Below are 26,705 nucleotides of genomic sequence, written 5' to 3'. Positions count from 1 at the left end.
AGCTGCTCCTCATCTCCAGTTAATATCTGAACCCATCAATCCATCAATCAATCAATCAATCAATCAATCCACCTACTTCCAGTTTTCCTTCTCGCCCTTCCTTATTCTCCTTTTTTCCTATTCTCTTCATCCTTCACCTTATTTTCCTTGACCTCCACCTCCTCCTCCTTGTCCTATCACCTCCACATCCCCCTTTTCCTCCTCCTCCTCCTCCTCCTCTTTATTCATATTCTCCTCATCTTCCTTCTTATTTTGCTTGTCTTCTTATCTCTTCCTTTCTTCTTTCACCTCCTTCCAGTTCTCCTTCTCCACCTTTCTTATTCTCCTCCTCCTCCTCCTCCCCTCTCCTCCTCCTCCTCCTCCTCTTCCTCTCCTCCTCCTCTTCCTCTCCTCCTCCTCCTCTCCTCCTCCCCTCTCCTCCTCCTCTCCTCTCCATCTCTCCTCTCCTCCTCCTCCTCTCCTCCTCCTCTCCTCCTCCCCTCTTCCTCCTCCCTTCTCCTCTCTCCTCCTTCTTTCTCTCCTCCTCTCCTTCCTCTCCCTTCTCTCCTCCCCTTCTCCCCTCTTCCTCCCTCCTCCTCCTCCTCCTCCTTCCTCCTTCTCTTCCTCCTCCTTCTTACTTCCCTTTCCTCTCCTCTCCTCCACCTCTCCTCCCTCCTTATTTTCCTTCTGTTTCTATCATCCCCTCCTTTTTCGCTCCTTTTCCTCTCTCCTCCCTCTCCTCTCCTCCTTTTCTGTTTATCCCTCCTCCTTCACCTCTGTCGTCCTCTTTCTCCTCTCTCCTCCTCCACCCTCCTCTCTCTCTCTGCTGTTCATCCAGTAGATGCTCTTGCTCCTCTTCACCGATAAAGTTCAGATCACATCATTTTATAAACTCCAGTGAAGCATCGTTTCAGACACCAGACACCAGATCCTCCTCCTCCTCCTCCTCCTCCTCCTCCTCCTCCTCTCCTCTCAGATCTGGAGGAGTCTGGAGGAAGGAGGCGTTAATGTCTTCCCGCTCAGGCGCCTCCTACCTCTGTGTATGACTTGCAGATTGCTGTGCAGATGCTCCAGAGCTTTCACTATCTGCAACAACAGAAGAGCATCAGTCAGTCAGACAGCGGTCGTCATGACAACGCACAGGGGGGCGCGGCACAGACGGGGGGGAGGGGGGGGGGGGGGGGGGGGGGTGACACCCACCGAGACGGCGATCTTTCCCAGGATGTCCTCGGGGATGGTCCGTCCCCTCTCGATCACCTGCTTGTAGAACTTGTCCAGGGACGTGTCCATCAGCTCCATGCAGATCCACACGTCGCCCTGGCAACGGGGATGGAAAAAAAAAAATAATACGGATTAAAAATAGCAGGAAGAAGAAGAAAAAGCAGCCGGACGGATTCCAAACAGACAGGAAGTGTTATTCAGCCGCGGAGAGGAGGAAATCCTGAGCATCCACTCACGGCTGCAGGAAGTTTTTTTGAGGTGTTTGTCATCACACGCATGTTGGCGCCGCTTCCCGCTCTTTAAAACCACTATAAGGTCCGACTGCTTTTATCACATATTCTCATTTATCTTTCCTCTGACTTTCTGCTCAGGCAGGTTCACACAGTCGACACAGATTCATTGGATGTAAAGACGTGAAGAACTTTGAGGCTCTGATCACGTCTCACTCTACGAGCGTCTGAAATATTTACAGATGCAGCTTTTATTGTTTTATTTTTTTTTAATTAGAATCATTTTAAATTCTTCTACTCTTTGTACCCATTGACTTCTTTCTATTTTGTCTCTGATCTTTTTTCATTGATTATTTAGGTCTAGTTCAGCCCAGTTTGATCTCAAGGAGCCGGATCAGAAACACAACAGCAGAATAAACTCTAATTAAGACTTTTTTCCTGTTTGTTTTAGTGCAAAGGTTTTCAACAGGGCGTCCATGGACGTATATGATATGATATGATATGATATGATATGATATGATATGATATGATATGATATGATATGATATGATATGATATGATATGATCCTTTTTAGTGTGCACACATATATATATATATATACATACATATATGTGCACATATATATTTAAAATTTTCCCCACACATTTAAATTTGTTTAAAGACACATTAACATGAATCCAACATATTTTAGTGAAGAGATAAATGGAGGCAGAAGACCTGTATATAATTTGAAAAGATTAATATTGAATGCAAAATGATGATAATAATTTAAATTTATAAACAGAACTAGTTTAATCTAGAACACAAACAGTAGATAAGAGGCTCCTAATTAATCCCTCCATCAGCTTTGGCCTGAAAACATTGAAGAACTCTGGTTTAGTGCAAAGAAGAACAAGTAAATTAGGAAAATGCACATTTAATGAACTAAAACAGTGGATAAATTATGTGTAATGTTCAGTCTTCTATGAGATTTTTGCACTTTTCAAATGTGTGTTTGACACCTGTTTAGACGCAGTTTTAGAGCATTTAAGTTCAAGTATTTGTCGTTGCAATAACAATAACAATAATAATAACACAGATTTGCATAAAAGATGCATATTTGCTGTTCAGAAAAGAGAAATAACGGATGCACTGATGTAGTGAGCGAGTACCTCTCTGAATAAGGCCCCGTAGAAGGTGACGGTGTAGAAACAGTCGACCGTCCTCATGGAGATGTCCAGGTCCATCAGGAGCCTCTTCTGCTCCTGAGTGTTGACTGTGGCTCGGATCCGCTGAGAGGAAGGAAAAATAAAAGATACATCAGCATCCTCATCCTTCATCTTCCTCTTCCTCTCACACCTCAGCTCATAATCCTCCGTCCTCCGGCTCAGTTAAGGAAACGATTTTCTGTCACGTCTCTTTGCTTCTCTCACAAATTCTCAAATTTGGAGCCTGAGGTTTATTGGTTTATTGGCAAGAATCAGACGATTGGATGATAGAAGCTGATTTTCATGCACATTTTTTGCTCATTTCTCATGAGTCTCATTACGTTTATCACATTTCGCCTCATTGTCACATGCAGGTTCTCAGAACTGAAGCGACTTCACAGGAAAAGTTGGAATGGAAACAAATCAATGAGTCGAATCTGGTTTAGACTTTATGACTTTAAGTCTTTTTATGGCTGTTTGCAGAATTTAACGTGTCGGAGAAAAACCTGCAGAGAAGCAGCTTCAGTTCTTTAGTTTTTTATTTGCTCAGACTTTTTAAAATCTGAATTTGATGAAAAATCAAGTTGTAATAACTGTGCAAACAAATCCGTTTGGGTCTGATGAAGTTTGGCAACGCTCAAAGAAATATTTTTAAGGAGAAGTTTCCAGCTCGTCCGTCGTCACTTTGGTTCAGGAACCTTTTGGTTTTTTATGCTCGGGAACGTAAACACATTAAAAGTAAAGGACGAAAGCTCCCGTCACGTTTTGGATCTTCTACAACGACATCAACACTTCGCTCACCTTCACAGCCATGATGAGGCCGCTGGGGACGTGCCTCATCTTTTCCACCACGCCGTACGCGCCGCGGCCCAGCTCGCAGATCTGCTCCAGGTCGTCGGCCTTCACCTCGAAGTTCTGCACAACCATGCGTTTGTTTTTTAACATTAAAAAAAAAAAGCAAAAAAAATCTTTGACTTTTGGTCGAACTGGAGCCGAGAGGAATCAGACGCCGCTGCCAATGGAAAATTCCGCTTATTTGATGAGTTTAAAATAAATATTTTTACGGCCTGAAGGGCAGTAAAAAACGTTCCAGCCTCCTCACAATTAGACGTGTTCGATTCGGCCGTAATGTTCAGCCGGGCGTTTCTTTACAGCGAGCGCACGCTTTATGAAGCCAAACCTGCACCGACCGTCACAAACACACACAAATACATAAATAAATATTAAAGGCCCTGAAGAGATGGAATAAGTGCGAATACCTTTTCTCCGATTGTTACACAAGCTTTAGAGTCCAGATCTCTGGGGGGTCTGAAACACACACAGACACTTTATTATACGAACAGGTTCAGGAGATAAAAACAACCTCAGTAAAACACATTTAAAAATCATCATCTCGTCAATAATGAAAAATAAATCAACTTCTCATTAGTGATGTGCAAATCAGATTTGGCATCATTATTATTATTATTATTATTATAAAAGAATAAAATGATTGGATATATAATAATTTAACAAAATAAATTATTATCAAATATTGAATATTTTAATATATAAAATGTAGTTAAATATATGTTGTGACATTACCATAAAAATATAATTTATATAAATATCAAAATAATTCAATCATTTTAATGAAATAAAAATATACTATGATTAAATATTGAATATTTAAAAAATATAAAAATCAATGAACATATATTAATAAAATTATTGAAAAGTAGTCTCAATATATTTGGTAACATTACCATAAAAATATAATTTATATAAAATAAAATATTAAATAATTCTAATAAAATAAAAATATTTTATTATTAAATATTGAATATTTTAAAAAAACAACAAAAAAGATAAATAGATATTAATAGAAATTTATTACAATGTATTCAAAATATATATGTTGACATTACCTTACAATATAATTTATATAAATATAAAATCATTATATAATTCTAATAAAAAAATTATATATGCTGTTATTAAATATTTAAAAATAATTTAAAAAAATCAATGAATAGATACTAATACGATTATTAAAATGTAGTCAAAATACGTGGGGACATTACCTTAAAAGTATATTTAAATAACCAAACACATAATGCAGAAGGTTTTAACTGTCACATCCAACGTCCGGTTTGAATTTGGTTTAAAAGCTACGATATAATCAGGTGTGTTCAAACCAGGAAGCAACGATCAATGAAGCAAAATGATGCATCAGCTCAGATAAAGATACTGATAATAAGAACGAGCAGGAAAAAGAAACTCACGCTGGGGGGGGAGTGGGCTGCACGAACACCTCCTTAGGGAGCTTCAGCGCCGGCTTCTTCTTACCTGAACGACAAAGAACGAAAGAAAGAAGAATTAGTTTTATCTCTTCTCTAGTGAGTTTTCCATCAGCTTTAACAACACACGTCACTATGAGCAGATTCCTGTTCTGATACTATAGACGTCATAAAAACCTACAACACAACATGTTGTAGCCGCACACGTGCTGCAAAAACCAGAAACAAGAAACACGATGGCGTCTTTTTAATGTGTAAAAGCTAAAAATGTTCAGATGTTACAGCTGCAGCCACAGATCGACGACAACAAACCAAACGACTGGTGAAGGATCAGGACGTTAAATGAGTTATCTGAGTTATCATGGATGGATTCAGCTCCGTGTGCATCATTCACAACGGTAGATGTATTTATATAAAAGCATTTTTCTAAATTTTCTTACTTCTCTTAATTGAACGCTGCCTTGTTTGTTTGTATATTTTTTATACTCTTATTTTTACTCTTATTTTAGTCCACCCGCATGTTCTGAACGTCTCTCCATTATAGGGCGAATAAAGACGTATCTCGTCTCATCTCGTCTATAAATAAAACCGAATCGCCTCTCAAACAGTCTGCACAGTCCCACAAACTCCACGTCTCAAATACCACCTAAAAAGCAGAAAAAAAAAGGCGCACGTCATCAGATTTAAGAAGCTGGAACCCGCAAACATTTTTGGTCGGATCCAAACCTGTGTAACCGTAGACTGATGGGACCCCAGAGGACGGCAGAGGACACCACGAGATGAAAGCAGCTTCTTAAGATAGCTCAGGACGAGAGATCAGTTGATCGTCCTGCTCAACCTTTCACTGTTTTTTTACTTTCAGCTACAGCAGAAGCTGCCTAAATCTGTAAAAGACGACCCAAACATCCTGCAGCCTTCACTCCCTGGCTCCTCTCGATCCGATACCAACAAATACCAAGGCTAATATCCCGATACCGGTACTTATAGATACCTCTGTATGAGAAGTAAACAAGCTGCCAAATATCAGAATCTGTGCGTTTCCCATTTATATGTATTTGTTAGAAACAACATATTTTTTTAGAAGTGATTACAAATATTTGTCATGTGATATTTTGACGTGAAGCAGAAGTATTGATACACACAACCCTTTGCTGAGTGACTCCATGTGGAGGTTTAAAGGCTTGGTTAATGTGACACAGGTCTGCAGAGACACGCAGTCTGCACATGGACGTTTAAAAAAAAAAAAAAGATAAAAAAACTAAAAAGCGACTGCCCACGTAACCTGATCCTCGGGGAAAACTGCTGTTTAAATGTGACGCCACTGCAACTTTGCACGGATAAATAAATAAAAACTACAAAGGTACATGATCAAAAGAACCACGCAGCTAATGTCACATAAACACGTTTAACTACAAAGTCAGAGACAGCTAACCACACAGCTAACAGAAAGCTAACTACACAGCTAATACAGCTAAAAATACAACCAACAGACAGCTAATTGCATAGTAAACAGAAAATAACTACACAGCTAAGAGACAGTTGATTGCACAGTTATGTCAAAGAAAGACAGCTAACTACAGAGCTAACAGACAGCTAACAACACAGCTAACAGACAGCTAACAGACAGCTAACAGACAGTTGACTGCACAGTTATGTCAAAGAAAGGCAGCTAACCACACAGCTAACAGAAAGCTAACTACACAGCTAATACAGCTGAAAATACAACCAACAGACGGCTAATTGCACAGCAAACAGAAAATAACTACACAGCTAACAGACAGCTAACAACACAGCTAACAGACGGTTAATAACACAGCTAACACAATTAATTGCACAATTATGTCAAAGAAAGACAGCTAACTACAAAGCTAACAAACAGCTCACAACACAGCTAATAGACAGCTAACTACAGAGCTAACAGACAGTTAATAACACAGCTAACACAATTAATTGCACAATTATGTCAAAGAAAGACAGCTAACTACAAAGCTAACAAACAGCTCACAACACAGCTAATAGACAGCTAACTACAGAGCTAACAGACAGCTAACTACAGAGCTAACAAACAGCTCACAACATAGCTAACAGACAGCTGCACAGTTATGTCAAAGAAAGGCAGTTAAAGCTAACAGACAGCCTATTGCACAGCTAACAGAAAATAACTACACAGCTAAGAGAAAGCTAACTACACAGTTAACAGACAGCTAACTACACAGCTAACAGACAGCTAACCACACAGCTAACAGAGCGTTAACTGCACAGTTATGTCAAAGAAAGACAGCTAACTACAGAGCTAACAAACAGCTCACAGCACAGCTAACAGGCAGCTAACTACAGACCTAACAGACAGCTAACGACATAGCTAACAGACAGCTCACAACACAGCTAACAGACAGCTAACTACATAGCTAACAGACAGCTGCACAGTTATGTCAAAGAAAGGCACTTAAAGCTAACAGACAGCCTATTACACAGCTAACAGAAAGATAAAGACGCAGCTGAAGTCAAAGAAATACAGCTAACTACACAGCTAATAGACAGCTAGCTAAGAATCTTAAAGTCAAAGACAGCTAACGTCAAAGGAAAACAGCTAACTACAAAATCAGAGAAAGCCTGTCTACAACACAGCTAACAGACAGCTACATATGAAGTTAAAGTCAAGCTAATGACACAGCTAAAGTCACGAAGCTAGATCAAGGGAATGTTAGCTGCTAGCAGATAGCAGCACTTAATAAGCTGTCATTCCACAACAGTTAAATAATGCAGAACAAAAAAACGCTAATCTTATGCTAGCAGTTAGCTTAGCAAATCTCATTTTCATGCAGCCTTTAAATCACATGTGTAATTGATTTATTGTGATTATTTACTAGTTTCCTGCCTTTCTGTATAGTATATGTTACTAATAATAACATTTTATATACTATTTTATAATCAATTTAAATTTTTTTGTATTTATTTGGCATCTTACTCTTGTTTTATCCCCTGTGTGAACCTTTGCACCGTGTGCTTCGATGTCTGGTTAATGAAATTAGGAAGACCTGGCTAATATGGAGTTAATCTGCTCAGTTGGACCCAGTAGTTCTTCCCCAGGGTTTTCCCAGAGTCTTAAAAAGTCCACAATTTGATGATCCCAATTTAAGGCCTTAAAAAGCCTTAAATACCAGCATATTTTACATCCTAAGTCGTAAATTACATTTAGTCAAGTGTGTGTTGGTGCAGTTCTTTATGAAGTACGACTATTAGCAGTATGCAGAAATAAAACTATAAATGCCTATTATGTTTCTGTTCCTCATTAGTGGAGCCCCGGGGACGTCCTGATTCATAGATGAATGACAGTACATTTGGTTATTTTGAAGGTAATTCTGGCTCTATGACAAAAGTATTTTTCATACTCTGTGCAGGTCTTAAATTTAACCCATAATGGTCTTAAAAAGTCTCAAATGTCACAGTTCAAACCTGCAGAAACCCTGTTTTCCAGCACATGCAGGTGAGGTGCAGCTGCAGGCGGACGATCGGCCATGTTGGATCTGTATCAGCTTGTTTACTATCCAGTGGAAACATGTGACTCCGCGAGCAGCTGATGCATGCTTTGCTGTAACATTTAAGGTAACCACGGCGTCCACACCCTCCCGTGACATAACGTGCTATTAAAAGAATAACCCAAGGTGTGTCCCTGCAAAAGACGAGGAGCAGCACCAGGGGAGGAACGAGCATTTTTCACATTGCTCTCTTTGTACGTGCAAAACAGAACCGGACGGATCTGTGATTCAGAAAGCTTTCCTGAAGGCTGATCACATGCACACATGCACACCAGCGTGTCCTGGTTTGTCCAAACAGCGCTGGGTGTGACGCTGCTCTGCTATGCGTCCCTCCACTGGTGGCCTCTTGTTGCCAGCCTCCTGGTCTCCACTTTCCAAAGCAGCTTTGTTGCACTAAAATGTCAGTTTGAGCCCCTCCTACATGCATTTACACAGACAACAATAGTAACTGGAAACCAGCACTGTGCTACCAACTCACACTGGAAACCACAAAACAGTCAGAGACATAACACCTGCACAGAGCCTGCACGCTGCTTTAACCGAGCTGCTTTATATATAGTGGACAACGGGTTTTTTTTTGTTTGTTTGTTTGTTTTTTTTAATGTGCAGTTTGACTCACGGCATCTGTGATTATTTTGGAAACCACTTCACTCTCGTCCGGGAATTGTAGGAAACGTGGTAAATGAGTCACGACCAAGTAATACACCTTCTGCTGATGATAGTGTTGTATCAGTTCAAGAGGTGCATGTGGTTATACACCCACTTGCCACTTCATTAGGTACATAGTGCATGCATTTTACAAGACAAATCCTGCACAGAACTCACTCTGGCGCTCAGAGAGCGGTTGATTCCAGCCGTGGGCTTGGTCACATAACAAAAACATTTAACATTCAACCTCCTGAGAGACAAGCATTTGCTTGGAATTTCTTTAAAATGAGTTTAAAAAAAATAAAAAATCTAAAAAATAAGCATCATCTTTGAACTGAAAGTAGTTTTTGAAAAAGAAAGTATGTGAACCAAAAGATAAAACTGGAAACGATCTCAACGTCCTCAAACGAGTTCTTGTTAATTTGTTAAATTTTCATGTCGCACCAAACTAGAAAAGCTAATAAGCGTAAATAAACCAGTGCACATGGCTGCACGACTAAAGCGTCTCTTTATGAGGACAACAGGTCTAAATGAAGCCGAATAAGAAGCTGCAACAAACCTAAAACGTCACGTCCCCATATGAGGACGTCGGTTCTCAGGAGGTGAAATGAAAACGTTTTCTTGCCTTTTACAGTAATCGTGAGTCTTATCACTTACATCTGCCCAAAAGCAAAACAGCTCATCTGGAAGAAATGATCTTTAACGTCAGACCTGCTCTGCGCACAGCGTTTCTCAAAACCAGCGTCCAACGGTTCGAGGACATTAGTGCTATCGGGTGAAAAAAAAAAATTCAGTAGTAGCGGGAAAGCAGAAACCAAAACACAGCTGCTAACCTGCCACAATCACTCACAGAGAAAACCTCCAGCTCCTGCTGTTACAGCAACTGAGAGCAAAAACAAACAGTGAGGGCTGAGAGGACGTGGATCATTTCATCTCAACGAGCAGACGCCGTTTAATCAGGTTTTGGACGAGATTTGTGATTAATACATTTAGGAAATAAAAGTGCCAAAAGAAATAAAACGGAAAACTGACAGGAGGAGGAAAATATGCAAAATAAGAAACAGAAGGAAATATTAAGCCTTGTTAAGGTGATTAATCCAAAGTCTGAGGACGCAAATATGTCAAAAAAATAACTGATGTTATTCTGATTAAGTCCATTTATCAAACTGATCTAAAACTAAGTGTAGATTTACTGGCATGAATGGGTGGCGTGAAAACGCGGAGCAAAATAAAACATGCGCAAGTTTAGAAAAAGGGAAAAACAGATGATCCGAGTCTACGTTAAAATTAGAGTTTGAAGAAAAAACAAAAAATTCCAATTGAATTCGAGTCAAAACATTCCTGAGTGTTTCATAAAATCCTCCAAGAAATCTTTTAAACAAACTTTGTTTCCTAGAAGTGGTGAAAAAGCCCGACCTGCTCCAGATGAACCTGAACTGAAAGCGAGGAATCACCAGAGGAACCGGGCCGCCGGGTTTTTAAAGACGCGCTCAGAGGTCGGCCGGAGTTAAACGGGGCGTCTGGGCCGATCAGGGCGTTTTTTAAACCGTCGCTATCAGGCTTCAGTCACGTCTCATCTTTTGCACTTATTTATTTTAGGTCTGACACAAACCAAAACCATGTCCATTAAATGTCAAAATTTCTTCTTTTTCTATTTTGGTGGTGATTGGCGAGTGTCAACGCAGCAAAAAAGGAAGAAGAACTAGAATCCTGTGACTAAACACGTCCGCTGCATAAATGAAGTGAGTTAACAGCAGTTAATGAACAGTCGGATGTTTGGTCGAACTTGATTTAACACTCGGGTCAAAGGCTGCAGCCAAACAACAACAACAACAACAACAACAAATGTTTAAGAGAAGAGAACGTTTCCTGGAGACTGATCTTCCAGAGAGGTTAGTTTATGGCAGCGTTGGAGAACCAGAACACGAGGTACGAGCTCCTGTTGGGATAAAATATTAGGTAAAAACACCTGATTTTAACGCCTCTAAAAAGATTTACCAGGGAGGACTTTCTAAACCGACTGGATTTAAAACGTGTGACGACAGAGAAGCAAAGATGAGAAACTAGAGGGAAACAAAACAAATCTCTGGAAGCGACGACTATAGTTTTGAAATCTGTAACCAGCCCCGGCCCACGTTCACATCTGCAGCAGCCGAATATCTGGACGCCGCATTTAACCTCTGAATTAACCTCAGTAGCAGAAGTGACGACCAGTTCCGCATGCAGAGCCGGAATCTTCTCCGCGCTCGTTCGCATTAACCAGACCTGGAAGTTTGTCAGATGATTGACCTCAAACAATGTGGGAACAAAAGGCCGGCTGTGTGGCCTTCTCCCTCCTCCCGATGACTGACTGAGCAAACGCTTCCGTCTCTGAGCCGCTCTGAGATCATGAGACAAGAGGCGGCATGCTCCCCGAAGGTTTATCCTCCCAACCTCTGCACACCTGATTCCACTGTAAAAACGGCTGCATGCACGGGATGTGCAGCCGCTCCAAACCTGGAAGGACGAGGCGAGCGGAGCCGGAGGAGCTGAGAGGAGGTGGTGGGGGGTCGGAGGGGCGCGGGATTATGTAATCTGCACGGCTGGAAGGAATAAGCGTGAGCTCTGCTTTCTATAATAACGGGAGGCGGTGATAGAGGAAGTGTTCAGGCAGCACCACAAAATGTCATCCTGACCGGCTCCCGGCTCACAAAACACAGCGGCCGACTCGTCGTCCATCTTTCTGCGCCTGACAGTTGTTCTCTAGTGGGTGTTTCAGGATCTGGTTGCCTTGGTAAACCTCCTGTTTATTTCTGTTCTGTGCACGAACGCGGCTTTAAAATGTCGTCGCTGCACCTGGGTTCAGCCCGACTGGAGTCTGGAAGTCAGAGCTTCTAGTACTGAGCGTTGGTCTGGAGTCTCTCCGTTGGGAAGCGATTAGATTAATGCACAGATCCAACGCTCCAGTCAACAGTTCGTTAACCAGTTTTGTTTTAGCTTTGCACAACACAACACAACACAACACAGCCTGGAAGTCAGACTCACTTCCCTGCCAACAAACACATTGCAACGGAAACTTTCTTCAGCCCGTTTAAAACTCTGCGTGAAAATGCTGCATCGTGCTGCATTTCACCACAGGTCAAATGACCCTGAAACCGGCCGGGATTTTAACGCCTCGGCTGCAGGTCAGGTCACTTTTAGTTTGCAGCTTTTTTTCTGTCTATGATTCAGAGTTTGCACAGATGTTAGGAGTTTTTTATCGATCACGGCAGCACAAAACTGGAACGCACGCTACAACAACAACGCTAACATTCCCCTCTCTGATGTCCATGCTGCCCGTGGTTTACCTCACAGTGTGTGATGATGAGTAACAGCGGGAGGTCGGACCTCGGACTGAGTCGACAACAGAGACTAAAAACCAGAAGCTGAGTCTGGGGATCAATAATTTCATTAAACTCTCCGTCCTGGACGTCACACCAACTTTCCCCACCTGCAGTTTTGTTGTGGAGTCTGAATTCTGCTCCAGCAAAGTTTCCCAGCCGACACTGTGTGTAGTGACTGTCAGACGGCTGCAGATTCTTGTATATTTTGTACATTATTTCAAATGTGATACTGTCTTTTTTTTTGTATGTATTTCCCATAATTTCAATAAATAAACGTTGTCTCATCAACTCAAACCAAACTGCTTATCAAGAACGCATTAACCGCTGAACGTCCCACCCTCCACTGCTTCTCCGAGTGTTTGGAGACACGAGGCTAACCCGATGCTAAGCTATCAGCGTGCTGAATCCAAGATGGCGACGGCCGGAGACGCCTCACTGAGCTTCACGGGTAACGGCACGGAGAGGGTTGTACATCAGTCAGCGGTCAAAATACAACATTATGTGCTGCACGTTTTATTGCAGTATTAATGTTAAAATCCATAATTTCACATTTTTCTGGTTTAAAGTATCGTAGCTGAACAAACTCCTCAATATGACTCAATATGTCGTGAACCGACTGGTCTTTCAAGTTCATCCGCTTCATTCTATGACATATTCAGACTGGTTGGAATTTCAGAGGTTTTTGGTGCCAGCTACCAGATTTCTAATCAATGCAGAGGCAAGAAAGATCTACACTTGTGTCTGAAAAGTGAGTAGAAGGATAGTACTACGCTCAGCAAGTAGATCAGGAAACATGGTGGGTAATCTAAAAATATCACGGCCGTCTCCAGATTACGTTGCATAACTCTAACGCACGATTCTTTCTTTTAATTCGAGCCGAGCTCAGAGTCAAACTCGCACACTGTGGTAGGGCAGCGTGGGTTAATTCAAAGCAGCCGTACATATAATTCCCAGTGATTTGCAGCACATGAGCTTTCAAGCATGCGGTGAAAATGCCAGAGGGAGGCCACGGGAGACCGGGCGCCTTGCGCCGGGGACACTCCTTGTTCTCGGCGAAACCAGCGAGAACAAGGAAGGTGAGTTTACCGCCTGCGATTACAGTTTCCTCAAGTGAGAACAGAACAGCTGAGGGACACAATGCTGCCAGTTTCTGCCACACCCAGCATGAGTGTGCAATCCGCCTCGTCATGCGTGCACGTCAGCTCAGGGTGGTAAAAGGGAGAATAAACGCTGAAGGCTGTTGCAGAGAGGCTCGTTGTGGGAGGCCAGGCGGTGGCCGTGCTGAGGGATAATGAGCCCGGATGACGGGGGAACACGGCGTGCCAGCTGCTAACCCACACATGCACTCCGGCTGGAATTCCAACAATCCCAAGAGTTCCTCAGCGGAATTCCACAGAGCCAGAGGAAGACAGATCAATCGCACAGGGAGGGAGGGAGGGAGGGAGGGAGGGAGGGAGGCGGCCGACCGCAAACAGTGACACAAGCAAGGACAGGGAGAGACAGCAGAGGGGAAAGAGGGGGGGGGGGTAGTAACGGCATTTGAAAATAACTCCAGTCAGAGTCCTCGGCCGTTTGCCCCCTCTCAGTGAGATACTCCACACTTCCAAAGATGGCAGCTCCTTTAGGTGACAGCTGTTAGACGCTCCTTTGGGAACCATGCCGTCACCGGCTCACGCTACGCTTCCTGTGCAGGGTGTCGTCTTCAGGTCGCCCCCCCCCCCCCCCTGCACCACGGCGAACCTGAAGGCCCGGACCAAACCCGTCACCCGCTTCGGTTTTAACAAACTGGTTGGTTTTGCAGGAAATCTGAGCTAATTCCAGAAAATGTTGCACTGGCTCGACTTCAACTCAGCAGTAATATTCAAACCCTCCAATTTGTTGGTTTTTATTTTAACTGGAGACGGTGCACGACTCATTCAACACCTCCCTGGATAAAAAGACACGTTTCAAAACATGACCCAACAACACGTCCATCCGTGCAGAAGCACAGCACACATTTTAATTCACAGCTGGATTCCTGGCAGGTGACAAGAACGTGCAGGAATCATGCACGGTCCAAACACGAAGTCCTGGCGTAGCGTCAGGTCGCCTCAGAGAACGAACGCTACTGAACAAATTCCACAGACCACGAGTCAACACACTCAATATGTTCCTAAAGGCCCCGCGAGCTAATCTGCTCCAGTTTATGCCACATTCAAACTCCTCAGCTTAACTTGTTACCGGTATATTCAAACTTCGTATTACCAGTCGTCCTGGGATCACAAACGTTCAGGCTGAAGTTTAAACACTGTGGACGGGTCAAAATGCAGAGATGGAATTTCCCCATGAGGGAACAATAAGGGAACAATTTATTGTATTTATTATTTATCTGGTCTCGGTTCACATGTGGAGGTGGTCTGGGATTCATGGGACCTAATTCCTTTGGTTGCTTTGGTTTGGACCACCCACTCAGAGGTGGAGAAAAAACATTTATGTGGCAAAATATATACGTGATACTTTTTCTTCCGATACAAAATCGATTCTGAACATCTTAATTAAGTCTTTAATATATAAAAGTCATGTTTTGAGCCGATTGTCAACAACTTCACCACAACTTTTTCTGTAAATTATCACTGATGTACATATATACAACGTTTACTTTAAGCTGCATTTAAAATTTCTCAGTGAACTACGTAGAATATTACAATATATCGCAATATCATAATATCCCAACAATGTATCGTATCGTGGGCCAAGTATCGTGATACATATCGTATCGTGAAGTCCACTAACACACGAGAAAAAGAAGAAATAAATTTAAACTAGAATCAGCACATGAATTATTACGTGGGAGCACACTTCCTGTGGTTAAATAAATAAATTAACAATGAACAAGGTTTCACAGCTCGGTCCTAAATCTGGATCATGTCTCCAGTTCTGGCTGAGGCCACTTAGAGGTGGAATAGCTGCGCTCGGATCCAGCATCTCCCCAGAGTCCCTGGACTAAAGACACATTTATTCCGACCACACATCATGGAGCGAGAACCTTTCCTGAAACCACAGCCCATCCCTAAATCTCAAATGATTTGCTTAAACCCATGTCGCAGCTTTTACAGTCCAGACAGTTTCCTCGGGTCTTTTTCAGACTCCATTACATAAATTCTGACGCCACTTTCAACCTTGTGCTCGACACTTTTTGCGCAAAGCAGCCAACAAACACGTCTGCAGCATTTCCAGCTCAACTCAAACTTCACAACACACGATCCTCCAGTGAGAAAAGGATATTTAGACGGTTTCATGGCCTTCAACTACAAAAGACTGAGTCACTGGTGCAGAGTGAACTTTAAATAATGCAGACACACGTCGTAAAAACAAATAATCAAGCCCGTGTCGAGTTTGCTGTCGACATCGGGGAAAATGTGGAAATTTATGGAGTAAAACATGATGATTTGCTGCTTTTCTCTATTTAGCGTCATTTTTATTCGACTATCCTTGAGTTTTAGGACACGATCAGTAAATAAATGATGTTTCTCTATGTTCTCGTTTTGTATTTACTAATCAAAGAGGTCAGTTTGTGTAGTAGGTGACTGCAGATATGATCTCTGCAGATTTTCTGTATTCCTGAGTCTAATTGGGCTTTGGGACGGTTTATTTTCTTTCTACACTCACAAGCGAAGATAAATCACCATTTTCTTGTATTTTCGTTTCCCCCTCATTGCTGCTAAGGTGTTAATTGGAGCTGGTGATGGGTTTATTCAACACAAGTTAAAAACAATTGCCTGGAGAGGGGGAAAAAAAAAAGGTGTAAAAACTGCTGAATGCTGGGTAATATCGGCGCCATCAGACTCATCTCGTACAATTAGAGCAGCTTGAAAAATTCGAGGCAGAGAGAGAAAAAAGCTGCCAGCGCAATAATCACTTTCCTGCATCTCCATCTAAATGTGGAGTGTTGCACAGTAATTAAATTATCCTGAAGCCGACGTTCAGTCACATCCATGCAGTCAACCGTCCTTCTTCTTCTGCTGCTGCTGCTGCTGCTGCTCAGCGTTTGGTTTGAAGGCAACGCGGCCGCGTTTCAGCATCAATCTCCATTCGTCTTTCAGACAACTCTAAATTTAGCAGCACGCACAGAAGAGTTGCAGCTGATGGGTGAAAACATGCAACTCATGGAGCACATTAACATCCAGCCGCAGCACTTGCGTCCACTATCTTGCATTACAAGGCTGCTGCGTTACAGTGCAACACCACCTCCCTCCCTCCCCACTTACTCCCATCACATCTCAGCAGCGAAGTCTGGAAACCTGCTGCCATCGAGACCAGACCTGGATTTATGTCTCTCGTTTCCAGCGCCGCGCTCTCACAGGAACATCTCGCTGCTCTCGGTGCAGCAGCGCCGGCTTAGAAAGGAATGATTTGTTATCTGGATGTAGAGGATCATCTGAACAATGCTCTCAAAAACTCCGCTGGGTTTTTGCAGGCCGACAATCAGCCCGTCCAAACTGCAAATTTAGTATCTGTGCAGCTGGGAGGGCCGCCGTGACACGGCTCAGAGACGACTCTGACCAGGCGTCCGAGCCAAACGAGAGTCCGAGGAAACCAGCAGCATGAAGCGGCGCAAAGATCTGTGGCTTATTTTTAGCTTATTCCACCAGATATCCTTAAAAAATTCAAAGATAAGCGGCTGGTGCAGACGGCTCAGCAGTGACCTGGTTCCTCTGAGGACAGAAGAAGCTTCTAATCTGAGTCTTTGTCTCGAAAAAATAAAAGAAGGACTTAACATGTGGGAGACTTCATGTCTCCAAGTCAACAACCAGCTGTTAGTGGTTCTGAAGCAGCGGTAGGTAGAGATCCATTAGAGACAACAGCTGCTACTTATGAAGTTACAAAGACCTGATGCTCATTTTTTAGCTTATTCCAACTGAGTTCCTTAAAAATTCCAAAGACACAAACTGATTTGCACAATCTGTGTTCAACGAAATGACCCTGGACATTTTCTCCTCCAGCAGCTCTACACTACAAAAAAACGTGCTGCTCTCAAAAAAGTCAAAGCACCTATTGGGCCCTTTAATCACCATTATTACAGCTGTGGTTGAACAAACCGACTTGAACTCCTTTACATGCACATAAATACACGGTGAACCAGATCTGCTCAGGGTCGCTGCTTTCACAGCTGCAGACGAGCAGATTCGGCCTCAAGGTGGCCGATGCCAAGTCACAACCTTAACCGACTCCTCTCCACCGTTCAGGTTTCTGCAGAAAAACAACGTCAGCGGACTACAACAGAAACCCACTTCTGCTCAGGAAAGTCCCAGCGCGACTCATTCATGTAGCGAGCAAATAAAAAACCTACTCATCAGAGGCTCCTCTTTCGTGTAGGTGGACACTTGACTGCAGCAGATAAACAGGCTCTCTGCTACCTGTTCACCTCCTCCCTGTGTGTGTGCATGTTGTGCAATAAACCAGCCTCACTTTGGACTTCTTGGAAAATGCAGAGCAAGGGGAGGAAAAAGGCCCGAGCTGCTTTTCGCTGCAGCTGCTTCTCCCCCTGCAAGGCTGCGTTCACTGGTGATATTAAAGAGCTGCAGGGAGTCGCTGCACAGCTCGGCCTCCTCCTCCTCCTACTCCTCCTCCTCCTCCTGCTGCTGCTGCTGCTGCAGGGTGGTAGAGTCGGGGTCAAAGGTGAGAGGCTGCACATCAGCGCACCCCCAGAGGTTTGACACACGGGAGCAGCGGCTGACACAATCCGCTGCTCCTGAACGCACCGCCACCTTAAAGCTATTCTTAGCTTTTCGTTTTCTCCCCGTTCAGCAGAAACAAACCTGCAGCCAGTGAACACTCATGACAGCTGCAGCCGACCGTGCACGCGTTTCACGATTTACCTTGAGCCGCGTGCACGGGGCCCGTGCATCAGCTGAGTTGCAGAGTTTCTAATAAAGAGTTGCAGTGTCCTTGTCTATCTCGTGACTGTTAAAAGGCGCCCCTGTGCTAATAGCGAGAGGGAGAGGGGGCGCACACGCAGCATCGTCTTACCAGGAACTGTGCAAAGGGGAAGATCTTCAAACAGGAAATGCAACTGACCCTCCTAAAGCCGTCTAACTTTAAAATGCACCGGCCGTGCTCGAGCTGCAGCGGTGCATGGTGCAAGCCGTGCAGCCGTGATTGCACGTCGGTGCCGTTTGGGTTTTTTGCACGGATCGGGGTTCGTGTTCTTACCTCCCTTCGGCTGAGACATTTCCCCTTTGCTTTGATGAGGGGGAGGGGAAGCACAAAAGACTTTGCCTTCTTTCTCGCTCCCTCCCTCCATCGCCCTCGCCGTGGAGCGTCAAGCGGCTCGCTCTTGCAAAACAAAGATGCAAAATACAAGCCTCGATCCTCATGCACTTGGAGCCGTTTCGGGTCCGTGGCGTGCGTGTCCGTGCACAGAGCTCCGGTCCGGATGCACGGGCCCCGCAGGCGTCGGGAAAACGGGGAATTTCTGCAATCGCACTGCAAAGAATCCTCCGCAGCACTTACATGATGGGCCAAAGGCTGGCAGCTGAAAGCTCCTAACTTGGATCAGTGTGAGCCCTGCGAGAGAGAACGTTCTTCCTGCTTGGGGCGCAATGCACTATGGGAAATGTGGTCCCGGCAGCGTTAAGGTGCGACTCAGAGCTGCGAGTTTGCGAAGAGTCAAAACCTGTTGTGTCCATTTAGTTTAAAAATAAATGCTGCTCAGACCTGACAAATGTATTTATACAAAACATTAAATTAGCTCATATTTCTTATTTCATTATTTTAAATTAGATAAGAGAATAGAAATTAAAAATATATATTTTATTAAAGAATAAATACATAAAAATGAAGGAATTATAGTGACTGAATGCATGATACAACGAAATGATAAGATCCATCACAGCAGTGGTTTTAAGAAGAATAAAATACAAACCCACATTAAATTAAAAACTAAAAATACTCTAATGAGTGCACTGTAATACTAAGACCAGAATAAATATTAAATGTATTGCACCAAATTTTAAAGATTTACTCGGTTAATCTGTGTCTATTAAGTATTTTTTGTAAAATATGTCAAAGAGGAACAGGTCTTTTTTTCAAATGGGAATTAGCTTAGTCATCATAGTTTCTCATCCCTGATTCTTGGTGAATATTGACCCCTGTGGGTTTAAACTGTTGGAGGATGAAGACATGAATAAATATGAATGAATAAATGTGAACTGGGTTCATTTTCTACATTTCTTCATAAAAGTGACTCAGAACATCAACAGATTTTCACACGACTCCTGAAAGTAGACAACGAGAACCCAGTCAAATACAAATAACGTAACGTAAATATGATACCGTTTGAAATGAGCCAATATTACACATCAGAGAGGTTCACTTCTGGGATTACGAGTTCATTTCAAGGTAAAATCAGATCAAATCAGGGATTTATCTCAGTCAAATCTTCACAACACGTTTGTGGACGTGTTTTCTGTCTAATCATCTAGAAACTAGAAACTTTATCTAATCAACTGCAGGAGAAATGAAAGTTTCAGATTTTAATTGATGTAATGTGTCAAAGTGTCAGTGTGTCTTGTAACACAATGACCTACACTACAGCCTCCAGCCACCAGGGGGAGCTCTACTCGCTTTGGCTTCAGTTTGGAGGAGCTGTTTGTCAGGGAAGTATTGATTTATGTGCTAGAGGATCAAACATTATACATTTGACATAATTATTTGCATATTATGAAACAAAAACAGAACAATATGCAGTTTTCTTAAAAATCTTTATTATTGAATGAAGGTAACAACAACAACAACATCACGTCACTGAACTAACTACCTGAGGAGCGAAGGGCTTTTAAATAAATGAAAGAAGAAGAATGTAAAACGTTTGAGACGCTTTGAGTGTAAACGGGTTAAATAGCACCAATACTGAAGAAAGAAACGGGAGCAGAACCTCGAGAATGAAGAAGGAGGCTGGTGATTTTTCTCACGGTCGACGATGAAGACGTGTTAAAGGGGACGGGAACTTTCTAAAACAGCTGGATATTGTAGATTTTTAGCCTGGAAGTCGTTTTCTTTTTTCTTTTTTCGTGGTGGAAAGTAGTTTTTGAGTCTCTCCGTTGAGGAACTGATAGATAGTTTGGACACGGGGCTTAACGTGGTGATGGAAGTTCTGCAAGTCTTTTGTCCCATTGGCTGGTAGTTTATAGCAGATGTTGCTCAAACAAGAGGAAATTTCTTGGCGGAAATAATCCACCTTGGGATTCGTGGACAGTGAGAAAAATTCAGAGACGAAGCGTAGAAGCACGCTTTCCCTCCGAGAGACGTTCCTTCTGGGTTTTACAGTCGTGAATCAGGCTGAGAACAGCAGCTGTTTGAGACCAACGTCACGTCGAGGAGGATTCAGACCCACGTCGCCGGCGTGAGGTCAGTTCTTGGCGGCGATGAGGGTTTGGTACAGGGGCTTCACCACGATGTGGAGGACGAGGGAGCTGTCGACCAGGTACTCGGACGCTCGGCGGTGCAGGTCGGCCTCGGCCAGGAAGTCTCCGTTTTCCTCCGTGCTCTGGTGGAAGTTGTAGACGTGCCTCACCACCAGCCTTCCCCTCTGCTGAGCCATCACCAGCACCGTCTTCTGGAAGTTCACGCCGGCGAAGTCGGCGCTGGACGTGGCCGGCGTGATGATGATGCGCGGGCGCCCGCCTTCCACGCGCGTGGGCTGCATGGCGCCCGTCTCCGTGTACATGGGCCTCATGCTGAGGGGCAACCAGCGGGGGGAGAACAGGGCGTTCCACGTCACCCTCTTGCTGGCGTCGTGGCTGCTGGGGCCCAGCTGCGTCTGGAAGCTGGTGCTGCGGTCGTCCCGCGTCGGGTTGTTGATGACCCAGGGCGCCCCCCACGCCAGGGACAGGTAGTTCCTGGGCACGAAGAGGCTGCAGTTCACGTCGAAGTGTTTGGCCATCTGCAGCGGCGAGGCCGAGTGGAACTGGTACGACATGTAGAGCAGGTCGCGCACCGACTCCTGGTAGCGGGCCAGGACCGAGGACTGGGTCTGCAGGCGGAACAGCTCCCGCGGGGGCATCATGGCGTAGCGCACGGCCCTCAGAGCGTTCTCCGCCGTCAGGCCGTCCGGCTCGTTCTGGATGATCCACGCCTCCAGCCCCGCGAACAGCTCCATCTCGCTCTGCAGGACGAGGTCCGAGCGCTGCAGCAGGGACATGAGCAGCTGGCTGCTGATGGTCACCCACTCTTTGCTCTGCAGCACCGACGACAAGTTCCAGGACAGGTACTGGAGACAGCTGTCCCTCAGGGTCGCGTCCCCGGCCTGCAGGGCGTACTCGTACCAGCCCGCCACGTGGCCTGAAGGCGAGTCCCGGGCCAGGTTCTGGGTCATGTACTGGGTGATGCCCTGCTGCAGGACCAGCACCTGGTACTTGGTGGCCAGCTTGTGCAGAGGTGTAGCCTGGTCCAGACGCAGAGAAACCTCTCCACAGTAAAGATACCTGCAGACAGAGGAGGAAAAGTTGGAGAAACATTTGCACATTTCAGCCTGAAGCCATTTTCAGGTCCCGTCCCGGCCTCCACTTGAGTCTGTATTAGGGTCAGAACCCATCAGCTTCTGATAAAAGCTGCAGCAACTTTCGGGAAAGTGATTCTCAAAAACCGCAGAAAGAGACGAAGTTTAGCTTTGGATGGACCTCGTTCATCCATTTCTTAGTTTATGTTTCACCGAACAATGAAGACGATGGCAAAAAACATTCGTCAGCAACCATTTTTTCTGGGACTAAGACGAGACGTCGACGAGATAACACTAATATCTAAAGATAAAAACAATAAAGAAATGTTAACGAGAGTTATTTGAATATCGGACATTCAAAACACATGATTTCTTCATCTCTGTCATGTGTTTGATTTTCTGATCTGGTCTCAGTTGACGCCAGTCGACCTAAACTATCAACCTGCCACCAGTGCAGTGTGTGAAGTGTAGAAGTCTCATCTAAATACTGGCAAACTAATAGGTGGCGTTTTGCACTAAACATGTTATTGACTTTTCACTCACACATATTTACTCAGTAAGTGGATAACGGATTAGTAGTTCATGTAGTTTCTGGAAAGAATCCATCCTCTGATCTGACCTTATAAAAGATGATGGGGGGGGAAGGGGGGCGAGTGGGGTGGGGGGGTCCCTGTCAGACACCAGTAATGTGGGGGCACCTCAGGGGACTGTCCTGTCTCCTTCTCTGTTCACTCTTTCCACCTCTGATTTCCAACACAGCTCTGGGTCCTGACACCTGCAGACGTTCTCTGATGTTCTACAAGGACATGAGTAGATTCTAGTTCCTCAGGAAGCTCAGGTTACTCGAGTCTTTCTACCCGTCTGCTGTAGTGAGGGTCCTGTTCTCTGCTGTGGTTTGTTGGGGGAGTAGCACCAGCGAAAAAGACTTCAGTAGGTTCAACAAATTAATTATTATGAAAGATGAAAGTGACTAAAATGTGACTGAGGCTAAACCAAAGATGGCCGTCAACATGATGCACAGCTGCAGTTTCACGGCTCATCCATCTAGAGGGCGATATTATAGAGCGTCTGATCTGTCCCTCTGTGCTGATTGGTTCTGAGCTGGTCACATGTTTCATGGGCGCCATGTTGGATCCATCTAACCAATATTCACCCATAGAGAAGTGGCAATAACAGAGAATAAAGTTGGATTAAAAGTTAAAATATGCCACAGGATCAGGAAAACACGGAGGAAACTCCACCGTTTCCCCAGTGAACAAAAACAGAGAAAGTTATGGAGCAGAAGATTAAAAGGAAGAACTGGACGTCAGCTGGTTTCTCTCTATTATGTGATGAGGTAAATGTCAATGTCTCTGTTTGACGTTTGTCAAGATTTTTTGTAGAAAAATAAAGTCACATCATCATTAATGAACCTTGATCTGAAAAACACCCAACACCACTTTACACATGAATGAAGTTTGAAGTTAGCCTAGCCGTATGTTAGCCTTATGCTAGCTAGTTATCTAGACTAAAGGCTTAGAAAAATAGCAGCTAGCATCATATAAACTGTGAAACCCATGTGTGCATGTAATTTATGTCCATGTAGATAAACACACGTAACTTTACCTCCGTTACTACTAAGTTATTATGGCTAGCATGCTAATGCTATAATGCTAATACTAAATAACAGTGAGACTAGTTTAATAGTATTTATAATTTTTCTGGGTAATTTCAACCTTTTAACGGTGATGGATGAACACGGAGACTGAGGAGAAGGTAAACACAGCTCCATGACTGATGAGTATTTAAGATGTTTAAAGGAAGTAGACGCTGGGACATTTCAGTGAGGACCTTTTACATATTAATAACATTTATAGGAACGTTAATGGTGGAAATAAGACATTTATTTCAAAGTAGCCCATGGTTTGAGTCGGACAGACTCTCTGATTGTCCCTGACACCGAGGGACGGACCGTGTCCCGTCTCACCTGATGAACTTGTCAAACACGGCGGCGCAGTCTGAGCTCTCTCTCAGGACCACAGTGCTGCTGTTACGGCCCAGCAGCAGCTCCTCGAACGCCGGACTCTGCAGGGCGAGGACCAGGGAGTGAGCCTGGATCACCTTCACCTCGTCCGCGTTGGGCGTCTCCACGCGCAGGGACACGTCGCTGGCGTTGCCCTGGACCAGCAGGGCCTCCAGACGCTGCACCAGGACCAGGGAGTGGCTGATGGTGTCCACGTCGCCTCCTCCTCCTCCTCCTCCATCCTGGGCCCCGTCCACTTTCAGCATGCCTGGGTCCAGGCAACAGGAAGATACATAGAAACTGTAAATGCAGCTCAGTGAATCAAAACAGTGTCATGTGAGTGTTCACTGGGGCAGAGAGTGGGGCAGTATCATCCAGATCCATGCCATTGATCAGCCCAGCTGCAGTGTCTGGATAATGAGGGATTGTGGGTCATGTTTAATTAAAGCGTTGTCTCCTCCTCCCCCCTCCTCCTCCTCCTCCTCCTCCTCCTCCTCCACCAGACTGTACGGTTTCTGTAGCTGCTGGGATGTGAGCCCTGATTCATATGAGCAGAAGTGAGCTTCCTCTTTCGGATTCTCACTAAATATCTGACACTTCCTTCCACCCACCCGCCCAGGACGCAAACGGAGCGAAGCGCCGACTTTCACTTTTACTTGAATCACAGCTCAAACAACTGCACACAGATTAATAAAGACAATAACTAAAAAAAAACGAAAGCATGAAGTCATGTTTGCAAATATTTTGCTTCTGTTGCACATTTGTAAATGTCTAGTCGGGTTTTATAATGAAGCTTTCATTAGGGAGTGCACACAAATTCACCTTTAAAACATTTAAATTAGCTACATTAACAAACTATACAGACAGTAATAAAGACCAAAAACTAAAAAAGGAAAGTGTAAAGATGAAAGAAACTACTTTTTTTGTTGCACGTTCACAGATTTTTAAAAATGAAGGTTTCTTAGGGAGTGTACGCAAATTATTTCATACTTACATCACCTTCACCTTTTAGAAATAAAATATTTGGTTCAATATCAGGCTACTATGAACAGACATGACTATTGCAAAGAGCTCAGCTATGAATCACTGTAAACACATAAATAACTATAAGTATTTCAAGTAATTAGGCTCAGTTCAAACAGAAGGACTTGACCTTGACCTTTCAGTCAAGAAAAAGGGCAAACTCTCCCCTTTTTGACCCTTCTTCCTTCCCTTACATCCTCTTTAGGCCAAAGTAACTGAATATTGTTCATGAACATGTTGGAGCTCATTCATGGTCTCGGTCTCATTTTAAAGACAAGACTCTGAAGTTTCTATCACAAAAGTCAGAATCTCTCTAAGTGGTTTAGTTCTGGAGGAATCAAAGTTGGAACACAACTAAAAAAAAAAGAAAAAAAGAAGAAGTTGTTTTTTGTTTTGTGTTATTGAATCCTGTAATGATTTTTATCAATGAAACCAGAAGAAAATGACACATTGCATCATGCAGCATTTACTCAGACACTCAGACACAAAGGGTTCCTGATTCCCACACAGTTTCTAACTGTGTGAACTGACTCACGCTGAGTCAAACAGGACGAGCGTTTTCCTACCTGCAGCGTCGGCCTGCAGACGGAGGCAGACGGCCACGAGCAGCATCCCGGCCCGGACGTGAGCGACCTGTTTCACCATCTTCTCTCCCAGCCTGTCCTCTCTGCCTCTGGACGTCCCGCTTCCCCCGCCGTCCGTCCCAGTCGGCTGTGGGGGACGTAGGGGGGCGTCCGGGTCTGAATGTGGGACACATCTGACCCGCGGCCATCGATCGGTGGGCGGAAACAGGCCAGGGTCGTTTCCACGACGACCGCTTTGATCCCGACTTTCCTATCCTTGGGTGAATATCGACACCGATCCGATGAGGAGGGGGGGGCCTCAGACGGCTGAGACGGGGGGGGCTGGATCTGACCCCACGTCTGCAGGAGGGATGAAGCTGACACAAGTCAGAGTTAGTCTGTTTAGTTTCTGGTGTTTTGCCAATTGTTTTCTTCGTGAATGTGGTGGGAGGACTTGAAACCACCAACATCTCAGAGCTGAAGTGGATCTGTTCTGAGGAGTGGGATCAGATTCCACCCACTGATCATCAGTTTCCTCCAACATTTAGTTATGAGGAGCTCACAGCAAAACCCGGAGGAGACGAGGACTCACCGATACCAACAAATGATTCGTTTTCCTGAAAAAACAAATGCACATGCACGTGTGTTTGCTTGGCTTCTCTTTGTCCACTTTCAGGACTTGTGTCAAAATCCTTTTTAAGTACAATAGCCTCCAGTATAGTTGTTGTGAGCTGTTTGTCGTCACTCCTGATCTCTGCAGAAATGTGTGTCAGTGCGTGACACGAGCAATTAATACCGAGCTTCAGGCTATGGCAGCTTCAAGTTGTGCGATCGATGAGTGTCTTCAATGTGAGTCCAATGAGGAAACATCAGCGAGTTTCACGTTTCACTGTCGGTTTATCTGAAGTTTGTGCCATTTAATATAAAGTTGTACATTTTTATGAGCAGCTCCTGTGTTTTATGGTTTAAAACCGTAATTTGTGAAATAGCTGAAGCTCTTAGATAAATGTAGAAGAGAACATCCAGTGCAGCAGAAGAATCGAGAAGATATTTCCCTCTCGTCTTAAAATAAACAGTAAAGATGTAAAATAAACCCTCTAGAAAAATACAGTTAAATATATTGTTTATTAAACTTTGTATGATAGTGCATCATGGGAGCAGCTTGGGGACGTGCATGGACATTAGTGCACATG

At 44.1% G+C, this 26,705-nt stretch overlaps 2 protein-coding genes across 2 annotated transcripts in view; both read right to left on the bottom strand.

Annotated features, from left to right (window-relative positions):
• map2k6 (mitogen-activated protein kinase kinase 6) overlaps positions 1 to 19,491 on the bottom strand; it is a 33,218-nt gene extending 13,727 nt beyond the window's left edge. The window contains exons 1-7 of the mRNA XM_047609532.1: positions 18,639 to 19,491; positions 4,883 to 4,946; positions 3,878 to 3,926; positions 3,420 to 3,533; positions 2,583 to 2,702; positions 1,180 to 1,296; positions 1,014 to 1,065 (exon numbers count right to left, since the gene is read on the bottom strand). Of these exons, the coding sequence (XP_047465488.1) occupies positions 1,014 to 1,065; positions 1,180 to 1,296; positions 2,583 to 2,702; positions 3,420 to 3,533; positions 3,878 to 3,926; positions 4,883 to 4,946; positions 18,639 to 18,729 (607 nt within the window). The 5' untranslated portion in view covers positions 18,730 to 19,491. The remainder of the gene's footprint in view (positions 1 to 1,013; positions 1,066 to 1,179; positions 1,297 to 2,582; positions 2,703 to 3,419; positions 3,534 to 3,877; positions 3,927 to 4,882; positions 4,947 to 18,638) is intronic.
• A 680-nt stretch (positions 19,492 to 20,171) lies between these two features.
• On the bottom strand, positions 20,172 to 25,650 carry btbd17a (BTB (POZ) domain containing 17a). Its single transcript, XM_047609518.1, has 3 exons — positions 25,516 to 25,650; positions 23,891 to 24,194; positions 20,172 to 21,910 (listed from the first exon to the last, which is right to left on the bottom strand). The coding sequence occupies exons 1-3, from the start codon at positions 25,592 to 25,594 to the stop codon at positions 20,836 to 20,838; spliced, it is 1,458 nt and encodes a 485-aa protein (XP_047465474.1). The 5' UTR covers positions 25,595 to 25,650; the 3' UTR covers positions 20,172 to 20,835.
• Positions 25,651 to 26,705: the final 1,055 nt, after the last annotated feature.

The sequence above is a fragment of the Mugil cephalus genome, chromosome 16 (genome assembly GCF_022458985.1).
Source record: "Mugil cephalus isolate CIBA_MC_2020 chromosome 16, CIBA_Mcephalus_1.1, whole genome shotgun sequence".
In the NCBI taxonomy this organism is placed as follows: Eukaryota; Metazoa; Chordata; class Actinopteri; order Mugiliformes; family Mugilidae; genus Mugil; species Mugil cephalus.
This window is presented reverse-complemented; position numbering and strand designations above follow the sequence as displayed.